The sequence below is a fragment of the Botryllus schlosseri genome, chromosome 8 (genome assembly GCF_051294905.1).
Source record: "Botryllus schlosseri isolate E-star chromosome 8, Bs_hap1, whole genome shotgun sequence".
NCBI classification, from domain to species: Eukaryota; Metazoa; Chordata; class Ascidiacea; order Stolidobranchia; family Styelidae; genus Botryllus; species Botryllus schlosseri.
In genome coordinates this window covers 11826519-11853736 of record NC_137243.1, presented here as the reverse complement: position 1 = coordinate 11853736, position 27218 = coordinate 11826519, and the positions used below count along the sequence as shown (strand labels likewise).

Sequence of the window (27218 nt, the reverse complement as noted above, 5' to 3'; positions counted from 1 at the left end):
TGATGTCACGTTACGTCATATTGCTAATTCCAACCCTACATTTCAGTGAAGTGATAGCCTATAATTATGTACATTGTACAGTAGGGCTGTTCAAAAATAACTTTTTTTTCCTGATTCAAGCCGGTCACCTCTTAAATCGTCAGGTTGCAGTAGAAAACCTTGCTCACCAAATTTCACTCGATTCCAACCAGTAAAGGCCTCCGCAGATCCAATTAAAATTTTTAATTTATAATGGAAAATTAAAAAAAAAAAATTCCAAATTTTTCTGCCAACCCCATGAAATTGTTGAGCTGTCTTCAAAGACGTCGCAAAACAAATTTGAGTCAATTCCGACCAGTAGAAGCGGAGTTATGTGAGTTTTTCGATGATATTTCTCGGATTATCCTTGATTGGTGGATAATCCGCGATTTATCAACGAAAAACTCACATAACTCCGCTTCTACTGGTCGGAATTGACTCAAATTTGTTTTGCAACGTCTTTGAAGACAGCTCAACAATTTCATGGGGTTGGCAGAAAAATTTGGAATTTTTTTTTTTTAATTTTCCATTATAAATTAAAAATTTTAATTGGATCTGCGGAGGCCTTTACTGGTTGGAATCGAGTGAAATTTGGTGAGCAAGGTTTTCTACTGCAACCTGACGATTTAAGAGGTGACCGGCTTGAATCGGGAAAAAAAAGTTATTTTTGAACAGCCCTATTGTACAGTACACGATACCTAGCGACGACTCGGGCCACGTAATGTAGGGTTACCATACGTCCTCTTTTTTTACTTTTTTGAAAGTGTCCTCGGAGGACGCCCAAATGCCCTCTTTTTTGAGATTTTGTCCTCTTTTTGAGAATCGTGGTTAAATATAGGGTAAAATTCGACTGAGATACAGTACAGCAGCACTGAACCGGCGGCTATTTCGGGAGCTGAGACGGAAAGTTAACCTTTTTTTATAATTAACCAACCAAGAAGTCGGGAAATATTTGCCATGTTTTTCAGATTTTACTCCAGTATTATAAGTCTGAACAGTTTGAATAATGGTCCACTTTTCACATTTCCAAAATTTGGTAACCCTACATAATGCCACAATGCTGAAGTACATATTGACGTTTTGAACGTCGCCAACTGTATCAAGACAGACCGGACAATGTATTCGGCGTCTGAGTATTGCTACTTTGATATTGAGCAGAGTGTAAAACGGGTTTCTGTACTTGCTACCGATATCACCCCATTAACAAGTTATACAGTAGAAGCCAACACCCCAATCACACGGATTTGGTTTTTATGATACAATAAACTTATGAAATCAAGATCGACCCCGCACACCTGTCAGGGATAAATATCCTTGACGCCTGTTAGATTTTTTACATAAGACAACAACATGAATTTCATTGATTGGTTGAATAAGTATCAATCGCTCGCTACCTGCATGTAGTGTATTTCGCTCTTGATGTTGCGGGTCAAGCTCACAGCAGAAAGTCACTAAATATTCACCAACGGAAAGCTGCATATTTCGATCAAACTTTTATAACAAAGCAAGTAAAACTTTTGAGATAGCCAAGGTGCATGCCCGTTTGGTGTTACTTTTTATGCTGCCAGCGCCATGCATAGAGTGGTGCGAAGTTGAAATGCAAAGAATTTCAACCAATGATGTTTTAATGACGTGAAAATGGTAATCTATGAAAAAGGTTCACAGTGCAGAACCTACCAAGGTTCATTTGTGAACGTGAACAATCCCTAGTAACTTCGATTTGATTGCATGTATGTTATCAGATTTACTTGGTATAGTTGATGGAAGTGCATGTTGTCTTCGATAATTTAGGCTTAGGGTATACATTCCACGTGATTTAGACTTTTCATGAAGATATCGTGAGTTATCTTCTGGTGGGCCATTGTTATTATAATTAGCCTAATACACGTTGTTAAAGCATGTTGGCATTTCGTGACCCCCGATGAAGATTGACCATGCTGAGAATATATTGGAATCGCTCTCACGTGGGACCAAACTAAATGAAGACTCTTTTCGCGAGAAGCACGTATTCGAAATCGCGTTTCTTCGCCAGGTGCAATATTGCATTTGCGGAACGATCTTGTACCGCGTGGCTCTCATTGCACTGGCAAGGTTCAAAAGACTATTAGGGGATGTCATTTAGCGTCCGGACGTATCAATATCAAAGGTTCAGCCCACAATCCCCACATGCATCGGTCATTATATGGCAAACGTTCTATAGCCGTCAATATTTCTGGGAGAGCACATCGCAGAGTCGCATGTTGGTCGAATATTGGAGGAAAATTGTCAACGTAAGGAAATTTAAATAAAGGTCTGTTGCTGCCTTTCATGACCTAATCCGCATGCTCTCTGTTACGTAATAGATGAGGCAATCATGATTTGACTGTAATCGACACGCGTTCTGGTAGATGTAGCGTGTAGGCGGCTGTAGGCAGCATAAATTTTCCTTAATGCATACCGGTACAGTTTATTTTCTCGTGATCGAGCTTGACACATGTGCATTTAAAGAAAGGAATGAAAGTAAAAACATCGATTTTCGTTTTTCCCAAAAATTCATCAAGGTAATCACTGACCCCCGCAAATGCTTTATTGCGAGCCCCAGTTTGGGAACCACAGGCCTATATGATGGGCGATTAGGATTAGTTTGTATCGGATACTACATTAACGCTTTGCGCGATTAGGAAGGGTTCTGAAAAATGAAAATATGGTATTTCGTAAAATTGCAAACGTTTTGCGGAGCTCGATTTACTCCGGCGAAACTATCATATGGGCGACTATATGCGGTTTGATCTCTTTCTCTCTCTCTCCCTCTTCGTCTTATTGTAAGTATACATTATACATCTACTTGACAAACTGTAAATAGCAGTGAGCCACAAAATATAACGAAGTGGAAGTAGAGGAAAGTTAGATTTACTTGAAAAAGTACTGCAAGTAGATGAAAACTACCTGAGTACTTTGGAAAAGTAGAAGTAGGCCACCATCGTTACTGACCACTTTTTGGGTAATTTATAATATATTTTCGTTGTTGTGACGCAAAAGACTTTAACGCTATAAAAGCCTTCTTCTATTGTTTTCAACAAAAAGATTAATAATAACCAAAACAACCTATTGGCGGTTTTCTATACTCACTCTAATTCTCCCTCTCTTTCACTCTCTCTCTCTCTGTCTCTCTCTGCTACCGATTCTGGAGCTCTGCTCACTGTTTTTCTGAGCTTCACAAGGTCGTATTACTTCAATATCTTAGTGCGTATAACATTGCGATGAGTCAAACTACGTGCCGCGATTCTATAACTGGCTCCATACACTACGTATAGTCACGGCCGCAACATGTTTTCTCATAGTAATTCTATTCACATCGGCCCCACACGCAGTATATGCACTGTGCAGTCTACAACATATGTATACAAGGTGCAATAATGACGAATGATCAAGAGTTAACTACGGGTTTATGCTGGCTAGTGGCTATCCAGTGGTTCTCAACCTTTTCGCTCTCGTGGCACCCTCTCATAGGGGTAAATAGTTCGCCACGCCCCATAGGACTTCGAGTACCCTGAGTGGCGGTAGCGTAGTGGTATAATGCACGGCTGCAACAAAAATTGGTCGCAGGTTCGAGCTCAGAATCCCTTGATAAGTGTTGGAGGGTTATCTAGGCTCCGCCTCACCCTACGATCTTCATAAGCTGTGTCTCACAAACAGTCTGGAGCGAAAGTGGGCCGTGCTATAAGTTGGCATCATCGGAAATAATGAAACAATATCGTTATGGTGTAAAATGACAAAAGATTTGGCAAGATGATGACTAAAAAATGGAATAGAAAGAGGTCATCAATATGCGTCATGTCACTGTTCAGCACCTGGTTATGATGGAGGTGACTAGAAAAAAAAATTCAGCCACACCTCAACATCACGGCCCAATTGTCCGAGTGATGACATTTTGTTTAGTTATCAACGCTACCATACGTGGGCGAATCATCGTATCACCACCATTGACGGCGGAGGCCCCAGTTTGATTCAATTCATGCCAGTAGCAAAATCCGAAGCGTCGGAGATTTATCTGAGATTATCCTTCCCTGCGTCGTTGTGCTATAAATAAAAACACCCGACCGAGGACCAATTCACGGAAGAGGATGTAAAGTGGAAATACAAGCAATTACTACTAAATAAATACAGTCTATCCTCAAGATTACCGGACCACGACTGACCTATCGATCTCGCTTCCCATGACATGCCGCCCTATTTCTTGTCGCTTCCTTTTTCTATACTATCTTCTTTACTTTCATTCAGTGTGCATGCCTCCTCTTTACATCGCTTAGGCCAAGGTGGGTGTCCGATTCCATAGACAACTCCTAGTCGCTTCGACATCTTCCTTTCTTTTCATTGTATCGCATTTTTTGTGGTGTATTGAACTGATAAAATTGCTAATAAACCAATGATGATGATGAAAGAGAGGGCAAGCGAAACAGATCGAACACCGACATTAGGGTGATGGAGAGGCCAGATTGAGAGACCATAACTGGTCGTTTCGACATCCTTGTATCTGATCATTGCCTCGCATGGTAGCCTACATCGTGTGTCTTGAACAGGTAAAAATAACAGAACCACCGAATATGGCATAGCCTACATACATTTGCTCGTGGCACCCCTTAGCTGTCCAATTGACACAGCATTGAGTAATAGCGTCGGTATTATTGACTTGAAACAAAGCATGAGGTCTAAGGGCAAAATGATACTCCCGACATTTTACGATTGTCTTCTGCAGCCTTTCCAAATTAACAAATTGAATATGCTTCGAAACTCGTTGATAAAAGTAAACTTTTGGAATTCTACTTGCTACTGAATGATGTATACCAGATCATGGAATACCACTAAAATGAAAATTGCATTTATTAACCACTTCAAAAATTTCCGATTCTAAAATGCATCTTCGTTACTATATAGCGGCAGAGTGCCTGATGGTAGTGTGTCAGTGGATCGATTAAGAGTGAATCGTATGACTTCGCCGATAAAAATGATGCGCATATTTCCAAAATTCCAATTTATACATACAAAACCTGTCAATTAAAGATACACTGTCATAACTACGTAATAAACCTCGGCTTTGGGCAGATGATAGTCAGTAGATTCAAAATAGCTTGCAATATGGAAAATTACCATCTTCGTAAAGCCCAATTAAAGGCCAATATACGTTTTAAAATTCGAAATTACCGAATGGCATTATTGGTAAATTAAACTTACCAGCATTTTAGTTCGCATAAAAGTGCATTTCATATTCGTAAAGTGATGGCAATTATAATTTTAAGAAGTTTCTAATGAATTGTCAAGGTATATAAATAACCTTCCAATGTCCGCGGGTAATTCTTATTGATGAAACTGGTGTTGGCGACGAGCTGCTGCGACGCTGAAATTGGTTGCTTCATATTGAATTAATTGAGATTTACGATACCAGCTATAAGACGATATGTTATTCATTGAAACGTATGTCATATACCGGTAGCAACTGTATGACTACCTGCCCTTATAAAAGTGGAGAGCGCAAAGGATGATCAAGACAGTCGACAACAATAGCTCCTTGCACTAACACGAGAAGAATAAAGTGTCGCAACAGCTATCATGTATTTTACGGTATTGATCGCCATGACCGTAGTGGTTAATGTATCTTGTTTGCCATTCGTAATACAAAATCAGGACTCTGCAAAGTTTGACGCTACTCTACCTCCACAATGTCAACATATTGAAGGCGAAAATTCAACAGCAGTAATGATGGAAAGGTATGAACTGAATTTGCGAGGAATGTTTATGAACCTTATGAGTTATAGTTTATAACTAAAAATGTTACAAGGACAACACTAATATCGTTGAATAGGGATTCGATGTATAATATCCGATATTAAACATTATCTCAGAGAGGACTGCCGAAGAATCTTTGAAAATGAGTATATACAATGGTCGGAAAAGATGTTAGCAGATCCAGCCTTCATAGCAAACCTAGAAGTTGTCAACTCATCCGACGAAGTCGTATCACGGACTAAAAGAGGAGTACAACAGTGCCCGGCATTCACCGACGAATACCTGGCCAACAACTTAGAGAGCAATAAACGAAGCACATCTCCTTGGAAGTTCGTTGTTAATTCCGACGAAAGCAGGTATATAGCCTATCATTTCCATGTATTATTGTAATAGTATATATAGGACTATACTATATGGTACTAGCAATTTATGGCTCGAAGATTAGAGTGAATCGCCATCGAAATAGTTGGAACATCAGGCATCAATGCCTAACCCTGGCCCAGGCCCACCAGCCATATAGCATTGTTCGAGAAGCAAATACCGCATTGGTACGATCCACAACTACCTACTACATCCATGGATCGCAGGCTGCAGTCCAACAAAAGACGACTATCTAGAACAGTGGTTCCCAACCTTTTTCGACTCATCGCCCCCTTTTGAAGCTCCACACCGATCATCGCCCCCCAAATATTGGGAACCGAAAAATTCGCATATAAACTGTAATCACCGGCGAGTTGACTAAAAAAAGGTCAACTTTTCGGCTCGACCTCGAAATTACACTTTTAAAGCTAAATTTTCGTGAGTTGACTAAAAAAAGGTCATTTCTCCGACTTGACTCCAATATAGCCGTTTAAACGCGCCATCGCCCTTTCGTTATTTTCGCCCCCTAGACCGCCAAATCATCCCCTGGGGGTGATATCACCCACGTTGGGAACCACTGATCTAGAGTATCCCTTCCCAAGTGTTAGAGGTTTATTTAGGGTCCTCGTAGCCATCCAATCTGCACACGCGGTGTCCTACAAAAAGCTTACAGCAAAAGTGGACGGCGCAGCAAGTCAGCAGCCCAAGAATCATATACAGATCATTATCGTGGCCTTGTTGTCGTTGTTGTTAATTAAACAACAATATTTGGCACTTATCGCCTGACGTTCAATTTTCCTACTCTAAATGACCACATTTCGACACACCATAAGTAGCCTACTGAACAGTAACACAGAAATGGCGGCAAACCAAATGTTGAGCATGTGCAATCACAAATCCACAACGTAAAATGAAAGGATTAATTTAGTGGACTAATTGAACATATGACTTTATTTCAGAATTCCGCAGCACCTCTTGGACTCGAGGTGCCTGTGCACAGGCTGCATAGACATTCGCAAGAGAGCCGAAATCGGCGAGGACTTGCTCAGCAAACCCATGTTCGTAACAGTGCCAGTGAAAAAGAGCGGTCGGGTCACGAGCGTTGATGTCACCATCGGTTGCACATGCATTGTACCTATCAATCATCACGCTAACTAGGGGACGTGAAACAGGACTGACACTTACTTTGGAAATCTGAAGCTGACAATCTGATACCAGCCCCATGAAATCCCATATCTATTTATTACCAAATTATTATTCGTATTAACTAGTTAAATATTTGATATGCAAAATACTGTGAGAAAATAATTTAGGATAATTATTTAAATATATATATCTATTTATTCATTTATTTATTTTTACATGAATTAAATATTTTTATTTCAAAAGGTATTGATGGACAATGCACATTGCACAATTATTTCAAAATATTTTTCACGTTTATTTGTTATTAATAATACAAAATATTCCGAGATCAAAATAAGCTTTATCTTTTATCCTGACAAGGAATTAAGAGATCGGCGTCTAAGCCTATAGTCCCGAAAATACGATTGCCAATATTTCACAAGTCCATTTCACTCCTATTCAAGTGAGCGAGCGTCTTTTAGTTTCTACCTAGTGTGTTTCTTGTTTTGGACAATTATATGGTGTTCCGACTACATTGATGATTTTACACCAGGCAGATACTCTTTATTATAGTTCCTGATAGGCCTTGTAGTACGTTTCACTGTTGTCAGACACGGGTTACGCGTTTCAGATGACGACGAAGAGCCTTGATAAACCTAGAGTCGACCTCGATCAAATTGAAACACGCAGCGCATTAGTTTTGCAGCTATTGAACGTATACCACAACTCTATCTCGCCACAGCTCCCGAGTCCGAGTACGGTGATGTCACAGCGGATCAGTGACCTACCTATTTCCCGGCACTGGTTCGCGCCCGGCAGCGTCTATAGGTTATTGGAAGACAAAAAAGGGGAATTAACGATATTAAGGCGCATGAATGGTTTGCGCGACAGAGGAGTGACCACTTGCCATTATAGTTTTATATAAACTTCGAATTATTTCATCAAGATTTATTTCTCTATTAGTCAATGTGGGTGTGAGGAATATCTATCGTTGCTGCGTGGCATTTATAGGGAGAGTCTTCACTTCAACTATTACCGTTCTGCTGTACATTTGTCACTCTCAGATGAGATATATACACTTTTGAACACTGATTTGCAAAACCCTAGAGTTAAAAAAAATAAACTTTTTCCCCAAAATTTCACTTGAATAGGGATTAAATGGTCAGGTTGCCGTACAAAATGCTGCACAACAAATTTTGGTCGATTCCGATCAGTATAGAAGCAGTGCAATCCGAAATCCGAAATCTAAATTTCGACCATTTTTTGATCATATTTACACTACACTAATATATCGACCCGGCAAATTCAATGGTGTGTGTGTTCATATGATATATGCGTAATATCTGACCACTTTACCGTTTTTGCGATAGTTGATTTCAGAACAAACAAACATAAACCCTTGCATTATCGTAAACGTGACCTTGATGCTACTGATCCAGCCCAGCTAGCTACCGAATCTCAATATATATTCTTCAGATTGTTTGACAAACCCTTAATCTTGGGGGTAATTTTAAAGCATACTTCGATGCGTTCAAGAGTGCCACTGGCGACCTACTGAACGAACAGTCGAGGACGCTCAAAAGATGCGATGCTAAATTACTACGCAAACCATGCATATCTGATGGTAACCTGATCAGATGGCGAAACAGGATGCATCATCTTATTTTTCATTAAGCTAAGGACAATGATGAGCAGAGAAAATTCAATAACCTTTTACAAAAATAAGTTAACTCGTACCAAAAGGAAAACTATTTCTAAAACGCTTTCTCAGTGAATAAATACAATCCTAACAGATGTGGCAAATGATCGACAGTATAATTCATAGGGATTCTTGGACCTCGAGTAGGTAATTGAACATCGAAAATTGGCGAAATTATGATTAACCCGGGTAAGATCGCTGAATCCTTCAATGACTTTGACCATCGCTAGCACGCGAATTGCCATCGCCGACTGAGCGCCAGACATCTGGCTCGAATTCTTCCGGAATTTATCTATTTGAGATCCACATCAGAAAGCGAAATTGCACAGGTTATAGTAGGTCTTTGAAGCAATAAAGCAAACGGTGTTGATGGAATCCCTGCCGCTTTTCTGAAGCTAATATAATTTGTCCGTAGCCTACATATCTCCAATAAATTCAACTTTTGTGTAACTTACGGAATTTTTCCGAATCCCGTAATATTAGCGAGAGTAGTAAGCCTACCAATCTTCGAGCAAGGAGATGACAGACCAATCTCAATCCTACCAACCATGACTAAAGTGTCGGAAAAGTTACTTCCCACTAGGTTGATGGAGTTCCTTGAAAAGGAACAAACTCTGTCGAATTATCTATTCGGCTTTCCGGAAGGATTCAATACTTCCCAGGCAATGTGACGGAGAAATACTACAAGGTAATTGAGCGATCCAAGATGACGTTTGATACCTTTGATCATGACATCCTTCTTCAAAAGTTATTTTGCTGTGGTATTAGCGGAGTTACCAACGACCTTTTCAGATCTTACTTGAGGGTTTCAATGTGTCGTTTTAATCAACTCGTCGCTTGGTGCCATACGATGCGGCGTCTCTCGGGGGCCTGTGTTGGTTCTATATTGTTTTTGAGATACATCAACTACCTATAGCTTAGCTACATCCACATCGCTGGACAACACCCTATTATTTGCTGATGAGATGCGCCTTTTTACCTCATCAGATGACGATGGTGAGCTCAATGCGAAGCTTAATAAGGAAATGACTTTTGTTTATCAAAGTGGATAATTTGTAATAACTAGGACAAGTTTTTGCAGCTTTTTTACAGCTTCCTAAATACTCAGAAGTAATGTAGTATGGTGTTTGCAGCTGTTTGGGGGAATCTTATATTGCAACTTTTCTCCATTTTTTCATGCAACTTTTTGTAACCTTTTTGATTTTCCACGGCCCTTTCTGCAACTTTTTTCGATTTTTCATGCAACTAACTTTTTATTAGAAATATTTGGCATAGAGAGAGAGAGAGAGAGGGAGAGAGAGAGAGAGAGAGAGAGAGAGAGAGAGAGAGAGAGAGAGAGAGAGAGAGAGAGAGAGAGAGAGAGAGAGAGAGAGAGAGAGAGAGAGAGAGAGAGAGAGAGAGAGAGAGAGAGAGAGAGAGAGAGAGATGATATTCTTTTTCGCCTGCACCATCGATATGCTTTGACGACGGAGTTGCGATACGGCCCCATCTAGTCTGCGCCCGCGTTTTTTTTCTCATGATTGCTGAGCGCCGAGCAGGAGTATAGCTGCGGATACCAATTTTCGAGTCTTTGGTATGACCTGGCCGGGGACGTACATTCTGGCTAGACCACCGAAAATTCTATTTTCACTGCTCAATTTTTCGGACTATTGGTTTTGTGGCAGTCGCCAACACTGAGTTTTGCTACAGTGCCTTGGATACGGATCGATTCGAATATCTCATACCCTAATAATTTCAAGGAACTTGTTCATAAATGCAACTTTTTAGTGCAAATTTGTGAAAAGTAAATGCAACTGTAGTCAGATTTGACTGCAACAAAAACTTTCCCTAGTAATAACTTTGAATGCTGTCAAAACGCAGATTATATTCATCAGGGATATCTAGAAACTAGATATCCCTGATATTCATTAGTAATATTATAGGGGATATCACACTGTCAGTATAATGGTAAACCATAGGACAATACACCCTCCTCGGTTTGCAAATTATCTGTAACAAAACTACTTTGCATCCAATACCGGTGTTACAAAACAATGCCATCCGAACCCTTACAGGTTCATATCGATATTACTATCAACAGCTTACCTTTAGTTTAAAAGATCAATTAAAACTTCCGAAATCCAACCATAATCATAAAACTAGATTTTCAGCCGCTCTAAATTGCCGCCATAATTTGGTAAGGAAGGAATTCCGTAGGTGATCTCTTCTAATAACCGGTTCCAACAATTGGAATAGCATACCCGTTACTATTCGAGAACGAAGCTTCAACAGATTTAAACAAACTCTGATAGACTGTGTGCTCGACACTACTAATCAATCTATTTGTCTGTAATTGATGTGCATTATTGTTGTTGTTTATGTCGTGTGCTTACGGATTAGTCTCTTTTAATGTTCCTGAAATTTACAATATTATTCTGTTCCGTCACTGTTGCCTGAGTTGTAATTTGTACCTTAGGGAAGGGATTGACTAGATGACTGTCCGCCCTGTCCAGTGTCCATACCGATTATTTGAATTTTTCAAGTTTTCCTGGTGAGACCAGCGAGTACACGCTGGTGAGACGAATTCAAAAACTGATCTATCTATCTGCCGATCAAGACGGAGCACGCTCTATATCAGTGGTTCCCAACCTTTTCATCCTAATTCCCCACTGCCGATTTATTACGAGCCTTCATTCCCCACCTAAAAACTCTATACCCTTTTAAGTGCTACCTCCAATAAAATTTTGCAAGACTTTGCTTAGTATATAGCAGTGTTGGGATGACTCGAGTCAACTTTTTCGTATGACTTGACTTGACTCGAGTCACTTTGGAAAAATGACTTGACTTGACTTGACTCGGAGCTTCAAAAATGTGCATTGACTCGTGACTCGGAGCAAAATTTACGAGTCAATTTCAAGTCAATAATTTAGCGGTATCGAATAAATAAGTGTATCTTGTGGATGTTCGGATTGTTCGAGATACGCCGGTGTCACTTATGAGAACAACCAGTCATTCACTGATTGTACGTTACAAGGTTTCTCCATTGTTCGATCACAAATAAATTGACCGCAATGTAGAAAATTAATCTAAATAGCAATGGGTCTCTGTTTCTTAGACGGCTCAATGCTTATACGTTGCCCAGTGCTCACATTTACCAATCCTCTTGTATGATTTAAATCTAACGGATATATTGGGTGCGTTTATATTCTCATGGAAGTGTAGATAAGTAGTGTAGCCAATTGAACCATATCAATTTGTTTCAACTTCTCGAAGCTTCGTATTAGGTCCTATAATTTGGCTGATAAGAACTGACCGTAGTATGTAGCTATACAGTTACTCACGTACTTTATTAGCAGTTCTACGTGTGCGTGAGGGATATACCGTCTTTTTGCATGCATATTTAACTAGATATTCGTTATTTGATTAAGATAAATGATTAATTAATCTGTCTTTCACACAGCTAGCAAAATGTAATGACTTTGAATCATTGAAAATTCAATTTGACTTGAATTGTGACTTGACTTGACTCGACTTGACTCGAGTCACCTCCAAAAAGTGAGTGACTTGACTTGACTCGAGTCACCTTTGAATATCGATTGACTTGACTTGACTCGAGTCAATATCTGCAATGACTCGAGATGACTCGTGACTCGAAGGTAGTGACTTGATCCCAACATTGGTATATAGTACGTGCTATTGGTGATTGTTAAGATCCCCGGAATTGATCAGCACACAATAAAATTAACGCAGCGGTGAACTGGTAACCGTAAACGCACCTCCGTAAATATATGTATCCACCCTGGCGCGCAGCCAACAGAAAAATAAGAGGGTTTGAAAATTTTCCAAATGTTGCGGGGTAGCATCAATTTACATACGTAAATACCGAATAATACATGGGTCAGATAAACTTCCTGATGTTGACGAACTCATGCGTGCGATACATATATATATATAAGCCGCCGTAAACTACTTTCGCACAATGCTGAAAGAACTTGAAATAACATAAATATGTAATTTCCCTTTGTAACGTGTCCGGATGTGCTATCAATTAGCGAGTCCACGATCTCCCTTGAATGCATGTTCAGCAATATGAGCTCTTATTACAACGAATCAGAATTTTTCTATCACTACGTTTCGTGACCGATGATGGTGTAAAAATGAATAAAATCATGTCTGGAGATCGCGTGTCGCTATCCAGGCAATTCTCGCTAATTGGAGGCACTGATAATATGAATCGCAAATGAGCTATGAAATATTCGGTCGGCATTTCGAAACGACATTTAATAAAGGAGAATATTACTGTAAAGATTTTTTCAAAAATGAATCTATTCCCCACCAGTGGGGAATTCCCCACCGTTTGGGAACCACTGCTCTATATTAACACATCATCTTGCTCGTGGGACATTACCGTATTCTGACTTCAGCACTTCAAACATGGCAGGGATGAATACCATAAAATCAACCTGCCAATGACTATAACTCAAGCCTGTCGACCAGTTTCTACACTTGTCATCAATCACCTTACTCTATTGTCTTTCCAATTCCCTTTTCGATTTCTCTTATTAGAAAAATGTACCCATAAAATTAGCCATCAATCATCCAGATAATTAATTATGCGATAAGAATTTTTATTACATTTTGATCAAGGCTCTACATTTTGTAACTGGAGCTCACATGAAAAATTATAACAATATAATTGGCGTTTACGTCATCGTTTTTATAATATAGATACAGACATTATCACACTGCTGGCTACATATCTAACTACGATAGATATAATCAACTTTCATGTAGGCCTAATCTTTTATGCTAATCTCCAGCAATCAACTCTTTTGATCAAACAAGTTCATGAAAATATTGATCGAAAATTGGTTCAGTAAATGCGCTATTCTGTCGCACATTGTACATGTTTTACGGCCAATTCAAACAAGTGGGACACTTGTTTGAAGGTAATTTCAGGCGGTAATCTATTGAACCAGGCACCTTCTTCCTCATCCTTGCTGACGAACAGGAGATCCAAATAAGGAAAAATTTCCTCAACCAAACTGAAAAAGAAAATGCAAAATTACTCGAACCTTAAAACATCAAGAATCTAGATGGAATTTTGGAAAATGAAAATGGTCTGCACACATTCATAATCGAATAATATATTCATATTGAAATGAGCCCGAATATTTTCGGCTGAAACTCGTCGGGGGTAATCGTCAGCAGAGTTGGATCAATTACATTATTTCAGTTCAATTACAATTACAATTACAATTACTTTCATGCATGTTTCAATTACATTACAATTACAATTACTCCACGCTAAAAATATCAAATTACAATTACAATTACTCCTTGCATGCTTCAATTACATTACAATTACAATTACAATTGCTGCTGTTGAACATGTAATTGAATAATCATAAATTCAACCGTGCTCCTTGACAACCGTAGCGTCGTATTTAACAACAATTCAAGTCTAGTTCAGATTGTGTAGTAATAAATGCGTTTATGTGCGTACATAGTATGCTATGTAAGATGTCATTGTGACGTAATATAAGCGTGTTTTGTATGCTCGGTAATTATGGCTCACGTAATTGGAAATGTAAAATGTTATTTACCTAATTTCCTATGGGTTAGGATTAAGGATAGGGTGCAGTATGTCGTTGAAAAAGTATTATAATATATGCACGTGTTGGATTTGCGTATATAGTATATAATTAAAGAAATAATATTATTTTTATCGAGGGACGTAGGAATTACGATGAGGAGTAAAAACAAAACCGTGCTTTGTCAGATAAGACGTTATATAATATCCAGTGGTCTGGTTAGTTAGCCAGACGAAGTAACGATGCAGCATCGTGATCTGAAATCGTATTGTAGATTGCCAACCCACGGATAGATGCGCAAGATGTGAGTCACGGATGAATGCACCGACAAACGTACTGCAGAGCCGGCTAAAAGCAGCAAACTTTGTAGTCCTAGAGCTGGCGATTCATGCGTCCAAATTTGATGCATCTGGTCTTTATCGTAAGCTATTGATGTACTAATTCCGAAAATACAAAATAGAATCTCGTCAGGGCAATGTAACTGCTCCAAAATAGCCGTTTAAGGCCGACTGTTCTGAAAAGTGAGAGCGCTGCAGCAGCATGAACACAACAATTACCAATTACGCCCAGCCATTGTTCAGAACAATGCCGATTCCCAGACTTTCACGACTATTTTGGGATGGTACCATTGCCTGGAAATATACGCTTATTGCGGAATGAGTGCGACACTAGCTTTCGATTAGGACCATACATATCAAATTTCGACGCTTGGATCGCCAGCTATGGGACTATCAATTCTGCTGCTTTTAGCCGGCTCAGCAGTTCGCTTCTCGGCGTATTCAATCGTGAGTCACGTGTTGCGAATCCATCCGTTGGTTAGTAATCTAAAAATTGTATACAATGGCAGCCGAGGCCAGCATAGCGGTAAAAATAAAAAAACTTCGCCCGCAAGGGCGCAGTCAAGGACTTCCCCGAATGGATCCACCAAATTCCTTGTCGACATTTAAAGAGAATGCATTATAAGTCAATTATTTTATGTTGTGCTTGTCAGGTCTCAATAGCAATTTAATGTAATTGAAATTGTAATTGAGCAAAATTTTTGTCAAATTACAATTACAATTACAATTACACAAAATAAAAATGCTTCAATTACAATTACATTACAATTACATTGAAAAATGTAATTAATTACATTCAATTACAATTACAAATTACAATTGATCCAACTCTGATCGTCAGCAACTAGTAGAGAATGGGAAAGAACACCGCATATCAACAATCGTATTCTATTCATAATTACGCACATGAAGGATGGTATTATTGTCATGAGTCTCTCATAAATAATACTTGGAAGTTTAGATAGAGATGTACAGTATTAGTCGGTAGATTTAACCTGAATACCCAAATAAATGTTGCTATTGGCCGTGTGCTTGAGCTCCTATCTATAATGATTTCGTTACACGGATGATTTTAAATGTAACTACATGTCGATTTTAATGGATTACTACAGCGATCATCAACCCGAGCCAGAGCAAGGTGTTAGGTAATTTCACAAGCTTATCAATTAATCTGGATCATTAAAATTTATGTAACTAGGAAAATGTGAACTTTGCCCTATTAGGTTGAAAGCCAGTGTTTGTAAAACCGGAGTTTGCGCACTTACATCAGTCTTATGGTACATGATATTATCTGTTTCTGTTGTTTCATATACGTTACATCATTGATACCTACGAAATCGTGCAGGAATAGTACCGATCACCCTGGCAAGCCGGTTTGAAATCTTGCTTTATAACCATTCACATTATGTGGTCACCTTTAATTAAGTATAGTTTTATGTCTCATGTCCCCTCCCCCGTGCTATCAAAGTCTCTTAGTACGGGAAAAACGTTGAATATGTCCTATAGAGGTCTTAAAACCCAATAGAACAAGGAAAAAAATAATCATCACATCGATGGTCTGTCACAGCCTAAACACAATACATAGTCAGAAAGACACGGGCTTGTTGCTGCCGACACGGTGACTTGGCCAATTACTTGAACTAGATATCTGGGAATGAGGTTGACGGTAAATTTATAGCACATGTATGCTTATGAAGGAACGCTTTATGCATCTAGACCCCACCAATACTTATTAGTCTAATTCTTCATATCTGAAGAGCTTCTTGGAGGTACAGAACTTCAATATACAATTGAATAGTATATTCATATTGAAATGAACCCGAATATTTTCGGCTGACACTCGTCAGGGGTAATCGTCAGCAACTAGTAGAGAATTGGAAAGAACATTGTATATCAACAATCGTATCACAAAATATTACGTCACCAGCATGAAATTTCGTGAATGAGAGAGCGTTCAATGTACTATTTTTAGGTGGTACACGAATTCCTTTTGTTGACAGAGTTTTGGTTGGTGTATTTTGATAAAAGTCGACTCTAAGGCAAACAAATGGAATTGTGAACGGCCTCGCCCAACGATTCGAAATCGGTTGTGCCAACGCGCTGTACGGTGGTAAGTTACCACCACCATCAATCCCGCGAAACGTCTTTGTTGAACTTTTACAAGCGGCAACCTGTTCCGTGGAGTTTAGCTTTAACGAGGTCATGTTTCGCCAAATAGACGGCGTGGCAATGGGTAGTCCCTAGACCAAGCCCAGGGAGGGGGGGGGGGGGGGGGGGGGGGGGTAACTGTTGCTTAGAATAACTTTAGTGATTCATTGAACTTGGCAGCAACTTTAGTTGGCAGTAACCATTGCTGGGTCAATCTGGTCATCATTGCTGGGCATATGATGACTTTGCACATGAAATAAATAAAGCGAAATGGGTTCGCGCTTCGTGATTATAATTCACAATTGTTATGCATAGTCTGATATCAAACTTTATTGGTGCGTCTTGCCATTACAATGAATAATTTCTTGCCACCACTAAAAAGTCGACTTGCGGCCCGCGGTTTCACTGCATTACTTATATTTTGCTTTCTTTTTTGTCAAAAACTTGCGCACCACTTACATAAACAAAAGATTTCGTATGTTATGCTCAAGCGAGCCCTGTATTGACAGGAAATGTCATTTGAGCGGGGAGGTAGATTTAGTCATGTTACCAAGCTTTGTTTGCGCAGAACTGCTACAGCCCAACTGCAACTCCTCTAATACAACAACTTTCCAAGTGAACAACTGAACCATATGGTACAGTTTCTACTTATATTTGACAAAATATACGGCAAACCTCCAATCTTCATTGAAATCGGGAACTTTGATGAGCATTTCATTCAACCGTTGTTGAAATAACACAACGTCCATGTGCATGAATGCCTTAGTTATTCGTTCTAAAGTCACTTCATCTGTGATTTGCTCTTCATTTGCTGAAAATAGAACTGTGGTTGATTCAAAGAAGGTTTTAGCACAATTTAAATACGTTACTTTGACACAGCAATTCTTTATACGGCCGAAGGCCCTGTTGAACGAAACCCACTGCTCTTCGCCAAGTGAAGTATTGATATAGTGCCAGGGTGTGACGAATTTTAGCAAAGCGTGGTATCACGGCTGTTCTGTTATTTTCAAGCAGGAGAACGTTTTCAAGATACTCAAGCAGTTGCAGATCGGAATCACCTTTCACCTGAAACACCAATTTTCCAGTTCAGTCGATAGATTCTAAAACCTATTGCACAAACCCAGCTTTAAAAAGTGACCTACCTTTGCAAGGAAGCTAATGGCGTATGTCAAAGTTCTGACACCTTCGCAAATCTCAGCAGACGTGTAATTGTTGATACGTTCATTTACAGCTTGAATAAGTCTGGGAGAGAGTGGTTCTTGCTGAAATTGTACAAAACATGTTTGTAATGAGATTACAAAACATTACTATGCAATTGGTTTATTAACCTTCTTTGTCTTTTCGACAACTTTACTCCATTCCTTGCCGATTCCTATGTCTTGAGGATACTTGATTCGTGGCAGACTCTGAAAATTACATAAGTAAAGTGAGTTTGCAAATTGGCAAATATAATTGAAAAATTATAGATAAAATCTGAACATAAACCTCTGGTAAAATTTTCTTTTTGTTGCGTAGAAACTTTACTCTTGCCTAAAAAAAAAACGCCCTTTTAAGTAATGCTGTAAATATAAATCCCAGGCAAGGCTCACTTGTTTTTCAAGAGCATCGAGATTGTAAGAAATGTGACAACGTTTCCCATTGGTCATGAGGAATGTGTGACGATATATCATTGAGACAAGATCCTGGTTTTTGTCGATCTCTATGTAATTGTTCCATGAAAGCAAATCAGATTCCAATTCGGTGTCACTGTATATTTGAAATCATGCTTAAATCCTTAGCAAACTTACACTCTACACAGCAATCACCTTCCTTTGAAGCTGGCAATTTCAAAGCATCGTTGCAGGAAATCATTGTGCTTTGCTGTAAGAAGCTTAGCCAACAGTTTGGCACATTTACCCCGTCCTCTCGTACTCGGCAAAAAGTAAGACAATGGCGTCGTGGTCATATTCACTTCTTCACTGAACCATATTTTCATTTGTCTGTCCGTTTCACCACATTCTATCAGTTGATCACGCATCTAGAAAATACATGACGTATCGAATGAATTACCACATTTACATCTGAATGTAGGCTATTATTTAAAGTTTCACGGAGATGATTCTTGGTAAAAATTGTAATTTATCACGTAAAACGATAATTCATTGGAATAATATTCATTCATCGAAGACTTTCGGATCATCACAAAGTACATGAATGCATTATAGTAAACAGCAACAAAGTGATTCAAGGATGACGATAGTATTATGCCACAGCGAGAATTATAACAAAAACCTAGCGACCAAAGATGCACATTGCACAACTAATAGAGACATTTAGATTACAGAAGTTGTAGTCTTGCCCATGAAGTTATCACTATAGTGATTTATATTGCAATTCAATGGCAATGAAAATGGGCTCACTGAATTCCATGCTTGAATGTATCTAGTTGCAGGAGCCCGGAATGAGGGGAATTCAGACAAAAACTTCCCAATTTCAATCGCATCCGCCTCTTTCAAGTCGATCTTGTTTTGATAGCTGAAACGTAGGTGTCAAACTACACGAAATATTTCCAAAAATGGTTCTATTGATTTTACCATCCAACCAACTTGCATTGTAATTGAATTATTCCATGCAGATGATTCAAATCTTCGATATGTGGCGTCTCCAAAAGAGCTTGAAGTACGCTTCCTAAAGATTAAGATAAATGAATAATTGAATATGTTCCTACCAGATATGACGACGCCGATCTGAATATATGCAAGACAAACTCGTTTATATCAATCTAATGATATGATAGGGATTTGCATTTCAGTCCTTGATTTTTTGCGGCATATGCACCAACTCATGTAGCCTAGCAACTAGGGCTATGGAGTTAGAGTCTCGCTAACTGTTCCCACAATGGAGTCGGATTCACAAAAATTTGTTAGCGCTCCTTGGAGTCGGAGTTGGAGCAACGAAGAAAATATGGGCTTGAGTCGGGGTCGGAGTTTGTAAAATTGCTCCTGACTCCGACTCCAACTACATGTACTTTAATATGTAGTCAAGTACTTTCAAAGATCTCTGAAAATTGACCATAGTATATAAAATAGAATTTGTAGGTGGCAACCATTATTATTGATATTATTGAAAACTTTCTCACATTATTTGCAAATTGCAATTCCGTTGCAATGAGAAAGAAAATTGCAAGATTCATCATTGTGATCAACACAAAATTACTGATGAAATCACAAATTGGTGCAACTTTTGGAATTGACCTTGATACTGCGGAAGAGTAAATGCATCGTCCAGTATTGTAAGTGACAACATCACTTGGGTCGAACAAATAGTGCAAGTAGTTCATGAATACTCGATTAGGTAATGCATGCAGATAAATACTATATGAGGCCCGGGCTGAGGAGTCCGAAAATTCTACCACCGACTTCAACTCTGACCTCTGAGTCTTTTAACGTACCGACTACCTACTCCGGCTTTGACTATTTTCTTAAGAGAACTTTGACTCCAACAGTATTACCAATTTACTTCAAAAATTATATGTCGCAGTGCCGTTTTAATGACTATAATACAATCATTAAACTTATGCAAATATATGATTAACGATGGCATGCAAATTTGTTTCACGGTGGCACCGCTCAAATTATTCTCTATGCAGCTAATATGGAAAAATGTCTTTCTTAATATGCTTCTTTTTTCATATTTTATAAGTTTTTATAACATGGATTCTCAAATATCCTAATATGTATGAATCATTGAAACATGACATATATCCAATCCTGTATAATTAAAATTTAGATAAACAATCGAAGTGTAGCTCTTGTGTATGAGTCAGCAACTAATACAGAGATGCAACCTACTAATTTTTTCATTACAGTTACACGCTATACTGATTACCCGTAATTTTCCATGTATAATGCGTAAAATTTTTCCGATTTTTTTGTCCTGAAATCGGGGGTGCGTAATATGCATGGGTACAACAAGCCATGAAAAAAATCTCTCCCGAAATATAACTTGAAATCACACCTTTCTTCATGTTTGTTTTAATCGCGCATCACATTCAGCCATCATGCCCCGTAATTCGTATTATAATAATTAACGCGCTGTCAATTAGCGAGAAGCGTGTTGCCGATTAGCGTCTGCACTGCACAACAGCAAGCGATCTCCTGCTGAGTTGGTTTGCCGTTTGAACGCGAGCGAAATTAGGTCTTTGATTGCTGTAAGTGCGGCAATCCTCGCTAATTCATCGCGCCAACGAAAGCATATATCGCATATATAACACGCCATGTGCGCAAGATGTAATGTTTCGAGTGGTGGGGAATGAAGACGCGGAATAAATCTGATGTGGGGAATGAAGACAAAAAGGTTGGGAACCACTGGTTTAGAGACAATACCGTTAAGTGTATAATGATTAGCAATGGTTATGTCATGATTGTTCAACAGTGACATCGCAAAACAGAATGACATCGAACACTAAAACATGACTATTCATGTACTGCGGATGCAGGGTGCGTACTATACATGGGTACAGGCTTTCTCCCAGAATTTACACGCCATTTTAAGGGTGCGTATTATACATGGAGGCGCACTATATTCGGAAAATTACGGTACAAGCACACACATTCTCACTACTAAAAAACATTGGTCAGAAACAAAATTTATGAAGTAGTAAAATAGAATTTGTCTACGTGCATTTACTCAATTATTCAAGGACTAGGACTTGCAGAATTTTGTCAAGTGGGAAGCAGCGTTTGGTTATATTTACATCAATTTAACAATTTTACAAAACCAGACGATGCATTTACTCTGTCACATGGTATAATTCCAAAAATTACATCAATGTGTGAATGCATCGCGAAGTTGCATATTACGATTTTGGATGCCAGTAGTTCTCAAACTTTTTTGGACACACCCTTGATGATGGTGAAATATTTCACGCCCCGCTTATCGTCACGTCAAAAAATATTAAAAAGAGCAACCAGAATGTTTGCGATCCTAGCGCATACAGTTTGATGGCATGGAAGGTTATCACTAGGGCAATTTTTTACCTAGAAGATGGAATATTTTGACCTAAAAATTCAAAATTTTGACATTTTATGACTTTAAAAAACTTAATTTTGACCAAATTTGACCTACTGTATGCAAATTGGGTGTTTTATCACATAATGTTAGAATTGTACTACTTATCTTCATTTCTGGTTCGAACTGTCTGTCCTTAAGAAGTAGTTCGGCCTGAAAAAACTTTGATTTCAACGAAATCTGGCCCTATGAAGAATTCCAGTAGTTAGGTCACGTTTATGGTAGAAATAATTAAAATCTGTTCTACTACAACAACGAAAGATACTTTCCTACATTCTTGGGACATGTCAAAAAATGCCCTAGTTATCACTGTTGAGATATCTCTCAAATATGAAATCTGGACTATACACAAAGCAAAAATTATGAGCTGGAAGCATATCACGCAGAGCTCGAAAAAGCTTTCAGTTGAATATATTGTCAATAAAAATCATCTGCAATGGTAGCACGTATCATGTACATATTTTAGCGATTTTGGTCTCTAATCTCTTCTATTTCTCTCATAATCTAAATCAAAAACCAATGTCGCTGGCCGCCCTTATAAGCAAATATCTCAATATCTCCATAACTTAGTGTCTTGCACGCACTCTGTACAGATGCTTGGTGGTCAGACCATGAAATCATCAGCTAATCGCCGACACGCATTCGCCAGCTAATTCTTATTCAGATACATCTTCTGAGCAGTGCAAGGTCCAGTATCAATCATAAGTACGGCACTGCTATGACATTTAAAATTGCAATATAATTACGATTATTGCCGTTGAAACTTGGAAGTTTCAGCACAAATTAAACTCATGCCTATACAGTTCATAAACTTAATTTCTCTGAGGTGACTTCACGCCCCCCTTCAGATGATTTCACGCCCCTCAAGGGAGAACCACTACTCTATGCAGCTGAACTGTAATTTGCAAATAATGTCCACTAATAACAGTGTTTGATGGTACAAAAAATAACCTATTTTAGTTAATATTAGTAATTTAAAGATACCTTTGAAAGCAGTTGTTTTCATAATAAAGAAGTTGGAGTCGGAGTCAGGGTCATTTTCACAAACTCCGACTCCAGTCAGTATTTGTTCCACAACTCTGACTCCAGCCACTATAGTTTTCATGACTCCGACTCCGAGGCTTGCTAAAAAGAGACTCTGACTCCATTAAGCGAAAATTAGCCAGACTCCGAATCCACAGGCCTGTATGAGGCTATCCTGCTAGGCCAGTGGTTCCCAACCGGTGGGGAATGCAATGGTTTCTAGTGGAGAATAGACGAATTTGTTAAACATTATATACAGGATAGTCTACATATTTAAGGAGACACATGTGCGATAACCGTTATCAGTTAACTGCTCTGGAATGTATGTATCGAAAATTATATTGCTTGTTGTTGACAAACACTCAATTTTAACTATTGATAAACAATGATGGCGTCACAAACGCATCAAGAACGGCCAGTAGGACGTGAAATGACGCTTTCGCTGAATTTTGAGGGTTACCGGTATCGGTTCACAATACGTTTTTAACTATTGATAAACAATGATGGCGTCACAAACGCATCAAGAACGGCCAGTAGGACGTGAAATGACGCTTTCGCTGAATTTTGAGGGTTACCGGTATCGGTTCACAATACGTTTTTAACTATTGATAAACAATGATGGCGTCACAAACGCATCAAGAACGGCCAGTAGGACGTGAAATGACGCTTTCGCTGAATTTTGAGGGTTACCGGTATCGGTTCACAATACGTCTTTAACTATTGATAAACAATGATGGCGTCACAAACGCATCAAGAACGGCCAGTAGGACGTGAAATGACGCTTTCGCTGAATTTTGAGGGTTACTGGTATCGGTTCACAATACGTTTTATAATTCTTCGAACCGATGGCACACGATATAGATAATATTACGATCTTGGTTGCTTTCACACCTTATTTAGCGTCCACGTGCAACGTAATAATTTTATTTATCACACGAAGCTCCGCTCATTTGTAAGGTGTTAAAGTGAAAATATCGCAAAACGATTCTGAATTCAAACATATATGCATATTGTGACATCACATAGAACAGGGGTGGGCAATTATTTTTCCCCGTGGGCCAAATGAGAAGCAGAAATATGTTGGCGGGCCGAATAAGAAATTTTAGAATATCCAGCGCATTGATTTTATTTCTAAATTGGAAGCAGTGAATTGCACGAATTGGTGCTCAGTGGATGTGTTGATATTGGGAATGACAAAGTGAGGGTTAATTACCCAAAAAATATTCATTAGCCGTCATATTTTGAAACAATGTTAAACATGATACATTCAGAACTCTCTTTAAACCCCGATATCCGCGTTTTTCTATCGATAAATTAATATGTATTTGGAATGGTCGAAACAACCCGTCGTCACCCCCCCAAACGTTGGTCTTGGTCCCCCATATAGTTCTAAACCAAGCTCCTGGTGGCTTCGCCCCCAGACCAGCCCCCATCGAGATGCACGATGCACGAGATGTCTTCTATGCACTAATTAGCAACGTTTATGCCCTAATCGCGCGAAGCGCGGAATTTGTTTCATGATTCATGATTCAATCGGTCAATAATATAGGTAATTGTAAATATATTGCTATATTTTTTAAACTCTCTCAGCCCACGTAGTGGCCTACTCAGTTTTACCGCTGGAGCTGAGTGAGGTAATGTCTTGGAAATATTTGGGAGTGCCCGTGGGTATAATTACTTCGTTCCATGTTGTTATTTCGTGAATGAAGATTCAGAATAAATCTGAAGTGGGTAATGAAGACAAAAAGGTTGGGAACCACTGTGCTAGGCGCTTAGCATCCACGTACAGCATGGAGGACAAAATAACGGGTTCAGACTAGATGACCTTATTAAAGGTCGTATCGCATCTCCGTAGTGAAAGCATCTCGATGGTGCAGGTGAAAATGATCATCATCTCTCGCTCCCTTCTATTGTTTTTCTCCACATTCTAATTATACAGGATGGGATATATAATTCATACATATAAAGCAGTGGTTCTCAACCGGGGGTCTGCAAAACCGCCAAATTTGCAAATTGTGTGATAACCTAATTTATATTTTTTAAAATAGAGAAATCGCGAAGCAGTTTCACTTCATAAATGCCAAAACTTAAGGCCTGACGTCAACAGAATGGCCGTCTGAGATGAAATAATCTACTGTGCAAACTCATTTTAATCGTGAATTTGCCAATAGCCTACTGATATTGCTGGTTAGAGAGTGGGGTTTCGGAATAGATTCGCTTGCAAAAACATGCAGTTTCTCCTGTGATATACATAACCGCAATTCCAGAATAACTTCAAGATAAGCTGCTACATAGAAATGCGTGTCTCTGTCTGGATGTTCTATTGGTGACATGCCCCTATGGAATTTTGATTCATTTTTTGAAATAAATCCTGCGTGATGAGAGCTTTTCTGTATAGTATATTCAAGTAATAAAATTCTGCGTGACGTTGCCACCAATTCCACTCTGGGTGACATGCAAGTTGCGATCAGACCCAAAGGTGTCGTCAGAAGCGTTATACGCTATTACACATTTGCCGCCACCTATCGTTGTGGAAATTATTGGATTTTTGGCACTCGCTCACGTCAAATCGACGGCGCGGCAGCGTATCCCAATATCGACATAAATATAGTATGATAATAATTTCAAGAAAGGTCATTTTGTTGCTAATTTGAACTAAATATTGAGGGGTACGCGGGGGTATGTGACGGTTCAAAGGGGGTCTGCAAAGACAAAATGGTTGAGAACCACTGTATTAAAGTAATCGTGGCTTGTCGATGTTATGAAAACTTATAATGCATGAAACACGGGAGGATATTTCGAAGGAAAAATGCCCACGCTAATTGCACAGTGAGGATTTCAAGTAGCCTCAAAATGAAACAATTTACTGTGCCATTATGACTAATATATTTTCATACTTTTCATGGTTACATTAAAACCCTTTAATCGTCGCTGTGGCCTATAATTTCAAGAGTAAACTTGTATTACTGTTGTAGTCCGAGTTGGAGTTTTGTGAGAAAGTAGTGGGAGTCAGTATGTTTAAAGAATCAGAGTTGGAGGTAAAATTTACTTGACTCCACAGCCCTGCTAGCAACGTATGATACACGGCTTTTAAATCGCGCCTTGCGCAAAACATTTTTTCAGTCGAGCTCAGCTTCACGTACCCTTTTAGATGCTTTCGCGCCAAGGGGGTGCGCCCCCCCAGTTTTGACAATCACTGCCTTCGAATCATCATGGTGAAATATACTAATAAAAAGTTTAATCAAGCCCCTGCATTAATTTGATTTTTAGTACCGGTACGCCAATGTTTTTAGTAAGTTTCTTCAGACTCTCGCGGGCTGCACAGAACGGTGTGGGGGGCCGCATGTGGCCCGCAGGCCGTAGTTAGTCCATCCATGGTCTAAATCAGAGGTCTCAAGCACGCGGCCCGCCCATCCCAGAAATGCTGAGCGCCACATATATCAGTTTTACGGATCAGGTCTTTGGTCTGAGCAGATCTGGGATTGAACCCACAACCTATCAATCAGGAATCCACACGATCCACCATTCTCTTATCAATCGTGAAGTCATACAAACAATCATAAATCCATTACCTTTCTGCAGAGAGTGGCTATCACGTATGCATTGAATAATATGTTGCACACTTGGATGTAGTGTTAGGTCCCATAAGCCCCATCGAGGATGAGCATTACTTCCATTGTCTTCGACTTCATGGACAAGACTGAAATGAAAGAAAGTGTCAAATTTGGAAAACATAGGCTAAATTGCGATCTAGTTTGATCTGGTATGATAGGAAAACAGGTCAGTTTCGGGCATGTTTAAATGCAAATTCTATCACAGAGATTGGTTCATGGGTAATTACCGGAATAACTTGATCGACGTCATGTCTTCAGCTTTGTTGAGGTTCTCTTGCGCATTTTGAATTACTTCATCCAGGTTTTGAAATACCGGCAAAAGGCAGGTATCACGAAATTGGTCTTCAAATTCTTTACGAGATTTCATTGAGTCCCAATTATTCACTTCAGCAATGGATTGCTGTTTGGAAATACAGTATTAGTTACATGTACATTAGGGCTGTTCAAAAATAACTTTTGTTTCTGGATTCCAACCATTCACTGATTAAATTGTTAGATCGCCCTAAAA

General features: G+C 39.1%; 2 protein-coding genes across 3 annotated transcripts in view; one reads left to right on the top strand and one right to left on the bottom strand.

The window, feature by feature from the left end:
- The first annotated feature begins 5527 nt into the window (after positions 1–5527).
- On the top strand, positions 5528–7624 carry LOC145445569 (uncharacterized). Its single transcript, XM_080323756.1, has 3 exons — positions 5528–5762; positions 5898–6137; positions 7101–7624. The coding sequence occupies exons 1-3, from the start codon at positions 5605–5607 to the stop codon at positions 7297–7299; spliced, it is 597 nt and encodes a 198-aa protein (XP_080179882.1). The 5' UTR covers positions 5528–5604; the 3' UTR covers positions 7300–7624.
- A 5927-nt stretch (positions 7625–13551) lies between these two features.
- Positions 13552–27218, bottom strand: part of LOC145444331 (E3 ubiquitin-protein ligase rnf213-alpha-like) — a 182860-nt gene continuing 169193 nt past the window's right edge. For both annotated transcript variants that reach the window (XM_080322294.1, XM_080322295.1), the window contains 12 exons: positions 26938–27110; positions 26669–26796; positions 19598–19691; positions 19424–19538; positions 18830–19041; positions 18614–18770; positions 18510–18554; positions 18353–18430; positions 18167–18286; positions 17894–18089; positions 17700–17835; positions 13552–13989 (listed from right to left, as the gene is read on the bottom strand). In XM_080322294.1, the coding sequence (XP_080178420.1) occupies positions 13830–13989; positions 17700–17835; positions 17894–18089; positions 18167–18286; positions 18353–18430; positions 18510–18554; positions 18614–18770; positions 18830–19041; positions 19424–19538; positions 19598–19691; positions 26669–26796; positions 26938–27110 (1614 nt within the window). In that variant the 3' untranslated portion in view covers positions 13552–13829. The remainder of the gene's footprint in view (positions 13990–17699; positions 17836–17893; positions 18090–18166; positions 18287–18352; positions 18431–18509; positions 18555–18613; positions 18771–18829; positions 19042–19423; positions 19539–19597; positions 19692–26668; positions 26797–26937; positions 27111–27218) is intronic.